General features: G+C 48.4%; 1 protein-coding gene across 2 annotated transcripts; it reads right to left on the reverse strand.

Annotated features, from left to right (window-relative positions):
* Positions 1–255: 255 nt before the first annotated feature.
* LOC125519842 lies at positions 256–4,154 on the reverse strand. Of its 2 annotated transcripts, none has more exons than XM_048684619.1 (4): positions 2,172–4,153; positions 1,885–2,086; positions 1,592–1,778; positions 256–446 (listed from the first exon to the last, which is right to left on the reverse strand). In XM_048684619.1, exons 1-4 carry the CDS (start codon positions 3,930–3,932, stop codon positions 419–421), a joined length of 2,178 nt encoding a protein of 725 aa, XP_048540576.1. In that variant the 5' UTR covers positions 3,933–4,153; the 3' UTR covers positions 256–418. The 2 variants fall into 2 exon arrangements, with proteins under 2 accessions (XP_048540576.1, XP_048540575.1); XM_048684618.1 differs by lacking the exon at positions 256–446 and adding an exon at positions 793–892 and having other exon boundaries at positions 2,172–4,154.
* Positions 4,155–6,294: the final 2,140 nt, after the last annotated feature.

Below are 6,294 nucleotides of genomic sequence, written 5' to 3' on the forward strand. Positions count from 1 at the left end.
GGTCTGTTGAAGTGGCATGTTTATGGGACTAGTAAGTGTGCACGTGCAACGTATGTCTACATAAATATTACTACAGATGTGAGCCTATTTGTGGAGGTCTCTGCTCAAGAAAGATACTGACACCTGTGTCAGTCATGGAAGTCCGTTCTTGAGAAAGAAAAGGCCCCCATGTCGATTGCTCGAGTGACACGAATGGCGACCCCAGCGCCTCCCTTCCCTCCTATCTTGCTGTCATTGGTGGAAACTGTTTGGCAAATTGGTGTATGTTGTGAATTTGATATGTCGTAAAATATAGTAAGGAAGAACATGTAATGTGGCTCAACATTTTACTATGTGTGGTACAATCTCTCTGTATCATATAACAGATACTCTCCATTGGCACCATGTTCTTCAAATGCTTGGCGATAACCAGCAAGGTTTATCCCTTCCAACTGTAACCCCACATCCTGCAAGTAAAAAACTACTTTATCAAGACAACACAAGAGTATTTTGAATTATAAGCAGCAATCTAGAGCTTGCACTATTATAATTCTCTTACTTGAAAATGATCTATGCTTATCTAAGTGAAGAAATGATAAGTTTGATTAAAAATTGCAGAGCACAATTGTTTGTTTTTTTTGCAATTCCAGAGTGTTATTTCTTGCAATCTTGAAAATGCTTCTATTGCAAATTAACAACATTGAACAATTTGTCATAAAAACTGCAATATTCAGAAGAGAATCATTCATTTCCATACAATCCTATACTGAAAAAAATGCACTCTTTCGACTCGTTTCCAAAACATACAGGGTAACATGAACATTTCAATTAAAGAGTTACCACACCTTTCTCATTTGAAAATTTATAGTAGCACAATGCTTGTGTGTTGCTGCCACTGAAGCCACGAGTAGTCCTGTGAGTAAAAGATGGCTGAAACACGCTGTAACGTTTTATTAAACCATTTCTCTATCTTTGTTAGCTAGTTACTGTTTTTGTAATAAGATTTGTAGTTCATGGACTGATGGGGCTTGTCTGGTTTCCAAACTCCTAGACGATGTAATTCCTATTTGAGTTTAATAAAGCTAGCCATGATGGCCTTCCTTCAAAAAAACCATTTCTCTATCTTATGCGAATATTGTACTCCCTCCGTCTCATAATATAAGAGTATTTTTATGTATGTGTTAAACTTCATGGAATTGCTGAAGAAAATTCAACATTTCCTTGACTAGCACAGCGCCCATGTGTATCTGCTATTGAGTGAAGCCAAGAAAAGCGAGTATTGAAGCAAGAGTGTCAAAATAATTAGACAGGACAGCTTAGATCACAGTGCAAATAATGATGAATAAGCTATATATAGTTCATCATAACGATAGCAACTTGGTTTACACACAAATTTAACAAGGCCAAGCAAGCAAGCTAGGCACGGAGACGTGCATAAGAGTAGCTCAAGGCAACCAAACATGCATGCTGAAGAATGTCATCCAGTCTAGATAATACTACAATGCAGGATGCTCATTAATTAGAACATCATAACACACAGCAGGAAGCATAGTACTATGGTCCAACTTCACAGCTGATAATATCACACACAAGCTTGCCCGCCGCGACTCACTCTTCAGTGTGCATCTTGTTGAGTTTCTCCACAAGCTCCACGTCTTTCTCGGAACTGAGGACGAAGTCCATCTCTAGCATGTCATCCACGTGGCAGGTACCGTCATGGGTGATATCGTGCGGGATGTATTTGGCGTCATCTGGATACACGATTTTCCTTGCGGTAAGCACGCCAGAGTAGCAACGGCCTATCAAAAAATTAAACCCGACCATGCATGGTTCAGTGAGACTACTACAACACACGATAATAAAAAGCCAATCAGCCGTGCCGCAGAGAAACTAGAGGGGGCTTACCTGCATACTCATAGGGTAGAGGGCAGCAGGTCTCTGGCCTTGGCCCACCTGAGAACAAAAACTCGGCGAAGAATAGCGTCCTCTGAAGCTGCAAATCAGAAGTAGCAGTGAAGTTCACGCGGTAGCACATCTTACCCGAGGGGGGGCAGCTTTGGTTGATTTCCTCCACGCCACAGATAATATCAAGTTTATACTGTGGTTCCTACAACAAGCAAGCAAGTCAAGTAAGAGAGTAGGCCAAATGAAGGCAATTAAAGCAAATCTACATAGCTGCCAAGGATACCTACCCAAAAATGCTGGGTCGTGTAATCCTTCAGCACCTGTTCAATCTTTGAACGGAACCAGCTCCTCCCCTCCTCATACTGTGATCTCATGCTAGACACCAACCTCCGAGACTCTGGAAAAAGATCAGGAGCTTGCTCATAGCAGCCGACACGAACCTTCGAGTATCTGCTCCACATGCCCCTAATATGAAGTGTCATGTCATCAAGGCGCAACACGGTACCGTCAGTTCGAGCCTCGGTCATAAAGGAGAGCAGCACGCTTCGCTGCTCGGGGAACACCACCAGCAGCCGGTGCAGTTCACCCAGCTGAAGCGGTAGAGGGTGTCCAGCGGCCTTGGCAGCTTCATGGAAGTGGTTCTTTTTAATCATCTTTAGCGATGATTGTAACATGTCAACAATGTCGCATTTTGTACCGCAGAGCAACTCTAGAGCACAAGCCTCTGTTGAGAACTGGGGGCCGGCGAATGTGGCGAGCTCCATAAGGCCCTTGAGGGAGTGGACCTGTGTGCGGAGCAGAGATAGGGGGTCAAGTATGTCATTGTATTGCTCAATCTTGCTGCCTTCAGACGCTGGGAGAGGACCGCCAAGGAAGTTGTACCAAATGGAGTTGACGATGATGTTAGAGACAGGGTCCATGGAGCCGTAGCAGTGGCCGGCCATGAGGAAGCCACACATAGGCGAGCCCGATGGTGTGGGCAGCAGCTTGAGCGCCTTGATGCAGAAGTTGTGAATCATACCGTGGAGGCGCATCTTGAGAGTCTGCAGGTAATCGCAGGCGTCAACGCTGCACGGGGTCTTCTTCAAATATTGTTCCAGGCCATCCGCTCTTCCCAGGCAACGTTGCAGCTTGTCAGACAGTCCGCACTGCAGCGACGAGATGGGTTTTCCGTCCCAGCAGAGGGCGGTGGCGGTGTCCTCTGTAGTGGAGGGGGGGGTCGACCACACAGCGTCGAGGTTCTTACGGACATGGAGAATTGGCCCTTTTCTGCTTATGGTGGCAACACAGGGCGGGCTCATCATCATGCGCAATATGCGGTCTATGGCTCCGACATCATCAACCTTGAGAGGGCCATCTGCTGCTGAAAAGAGTAGCTTCTCCAGAAGGTGAAAGTCGTCCTCTTTGAGCCGGGATGACATGAGCTGAGTCAAAACGCCGGGCGAAGGGTGACCTGCCATGGTGGCCGCCCACTCGAGGGCAGCCTGCGTCCTGTCGGATTCAGGGTCCAGTACTGCTTCTTCACCCTCCACATAGAGATCGTGTTGGATGAGCATGACGGCGAGGCTGAGATTGGCGTCGGCCCAGTAGAGGTAGCGGGCGGCCTGTTCCTTTTCGAGGCATCCGAAGTATACCATGAGGAAGGCCAGGAGACTTTGGCAGGACCTGTTTGCAATTTCGTGCCAGTCGTTGCGCACTAGTCTTTTGGACTTCTTTGTGGCGGGTGGAGCGGGGGAAGCTGCGGCGGCGGCGCCTTCGGGGAGGAGGGCGAGGGTGTTGAGGATGATGTTGGAGACGGGGTCGAGGAGGCCGAGGCAGGTGCCGCACCCGCCGGTGGCGAGGAGGTCGAGGAGGCCCGGAATCCTCTCGCAGGGCAGCCGGTCGAACGCCTGGTCGTAGAAGCCGACGATGAGCTCGTAGACGACCTTTTCAAGGTCGGGGGGGAGAGGAGGCGCGTCGTCGGCGCGGCAGTCGAGGCTGTGCGCGCAAGACACCAGCCCCCTCCTCCCAAGGGGAACAGAGCCGGAACAAGTAGATCCAGAAGCCATCAGCGGCGATCTGGCGGGCGGAGCGTTTTTTGGGGGCGGGGGATGGCCGGCCGGCAGGCGGCGGGGTGCTTAGAGGACGAGATGGGGTTTGGGGGCGGGGGGCGGTGGCGAGTTGCTTAGGGTTTGCGGGGAGAGGATGAGATTCTTTTTAAGAGGATAGAGAGTGGCGATGGTGCACACGGTCTTGCCTGCTCACGCTAAGTAAGTGTGCCAACCGAACACTGGCGAGTGGAACCGGGCATTCAATGCGGTCAGAGGGCCAACACACATGTATAGGTACGGTGGAACAGGCGTATACGGTGCGCTCGCCGGCAGATATACGTTTATTGATCCGGTTTAGGCTTTACTGATCCCGTCACGGCAGGTTGCTACCGGAGCACTCTCATGGCTGACAGTGCAGGAGCACTTTCGTTTGAATAAAGCCCTCATCCCCCACCCCCCCCCCCCCCCCCCCCCCCTTCCCACACACACACAAAAAAAGGTCTCTACATGTTCCAATTGAATATCACCGGAGTACCGGTACACATCGTTTGCCCGGTGTTTGCGGACCGGCACGCATACGGTGGTCTGGTCGACTCATATGCTTACGTGGCGCATCGTATACTTGGCCGCATTGCTCCTCCACCTACCCCACCGCCCGGGCACGGCCAGCGACGGAAAAAAAATAGGAACACTTATTGCTTGGACCCCCCTCCCCCACCAAACTGGAAAACAGAGCAATGGCGACGACGGATGCCGGAGGAGGCGGCTTCGAGTTCTTGTCAGATCCGGTCGACAGGTACCTTCAATATTTCATGGTTTCCGCCTCCTATTACTGTCCGCTTTCATTTTGATGGCTAACTTCACGCTGCTGTCGCTCCTTTTCAAGGTTTCCCTTGCCGGATCTTGGCGGCGGCGAGGCTATACTGGATGCTGCAGCCACCAAAACTCTCGCCTGCACAACCGCCCAGTCGAGCGTTGCTGATGTAGGCGACGATGCGATGACGATGCAACTAGTTTGAACAGCAGCTGCGAAGGCCTCAGCTTGTTGGGGCCAACCTCAGAGCAGTCAGAAGGCAAAAAGATCCTCAAGCCCCTGGCTGGAGAAAGAGGTATCAATTGATGTATTACTAAAAAGAAAACACTCTTCATTTCCAAAAAAACTGCAGAAAATCGCATGGCTCTGAACGGAAAATGAATTACTCTTACTAGCTGTTGGAAAATTTCCTGTGCCATGGCTAATTGTTTGTGCAAAAAGATTTTGATTTGCACACTAGTGACTCATCTTTTGTTCACACAGAGTCCATGTTGGCCGAGCACCTGTTGAACGGCCCCTGCCGCTGGCAGAATAAGCTCACTTGAAAAAACACTAAGATGCTATGCAGAAAAAAAAGAGGGAAACTGTTGTAATCCCTGCTGTCGGAGACAACTTTCAATCCCTTGTATAAGCATACGACTACTACAATATATATTCTTGGGAAATTGGGTTCAGAGTAGATACGAAAAAAGCAGATTAAATGTCGAGAGAACAAAATGTATTCAAGAAATAGTTTGCGGCTGCTCAGCTAGTAATTCTTTCCAATTCCAGCCATGAACATACTCTGCCAATGTTTTTATATACAGAAAAATAGAATTCTCTGTTAACTCATGTATTGTTGGTTGTGACAAAAAAATTGCATGGTGTACCAGAAATAAGTAACACACGGTCTTGCCGATGTAGATGCCCAGCAATGATAAGGTTGCAACGCTAAAAAGACAACAGGTGGTACATAAGCGAGCATAGGACATTCCACAATCACTCTCTCACAGATAAGTGCGGACAGAAAATATACTGGCCCTCGCATAGACATATCGACATTTACACACGAGATGTTATCAAGCAGCTGCGTGAAAATAATATTAGCATTGGCAAAGTGTACAACATAATTGGCAGTTTCTTTGGCTCCATGAGCAGTGTGCCTTTCATCAAGAGAGCTTTGAGGGGGCTTTGTGGAGAGATTAGCCGAGATCAGGCAGATGATGACGTCAGAAAGACAATGGAAGTTTTTGCTGAGTTGGGATCCAAAGATTCTGGGTTGTACTACAGAGTACAACCGGACACGGACATTCGCATACGAAATCTGTTATGGTCGATGGGCGCAAGGAGGGCACAGTACCATTACTTTGGCGATGCAATAACTTTTGATACAACATACCGTATGTTAGGGCATATTTCTCCCTATGTGGTTTTGGTGATTGATGACAATGTGTTTGCGGACTAATCGTGTGCATCGAGCATTTCAGATAATCAAACATATGGCACTAGACGATTTGAGCCCCTCGGAGTTTCAGAGTGAAGACAGTTTTCTTTCCCGCGTTTCATTTTCGGTGGACTTGAGTTGTA

The sequence above is a fragment of the Triticum urartu genome, chromosome 7, assembly GCF_003073215.2.
Source record: "Triticum urartu cultivar G1812 chromosome 7, Tu2.1, whole genome shotgun sequence".
Taxonomy (NCBI): domain Eukaryota; kingdom Viridiplantae; phylum Streptophyta; class Magnoliopsida; order Poales; family Poaceae; genus Triticum; species Triticum urartu.

Coding starts and splice junctions, on each gene's coding strand:
- LOC125519842 (XM_048684618.1), bottom strand. CDS start 3,932: ATGGCTTCTGGATCTACTTGTTCCGGCTCTGTTCCCCTTGGGAGGAGG. Junction 2,087..2,171: donor ACACGACCCAGCATTTTTGG/GTAGGTATCCTT, acceptor TGCTTGTTGTAG/GAACCACAGTATAAACTTGA. Junction 1,779..1,884: donor TCTACCCTATGAGTATGCAG/GTAAGCCCCCTC, acceptor ATTTTTTGATAG/GCCGTTGCTACTCTGGCGTG.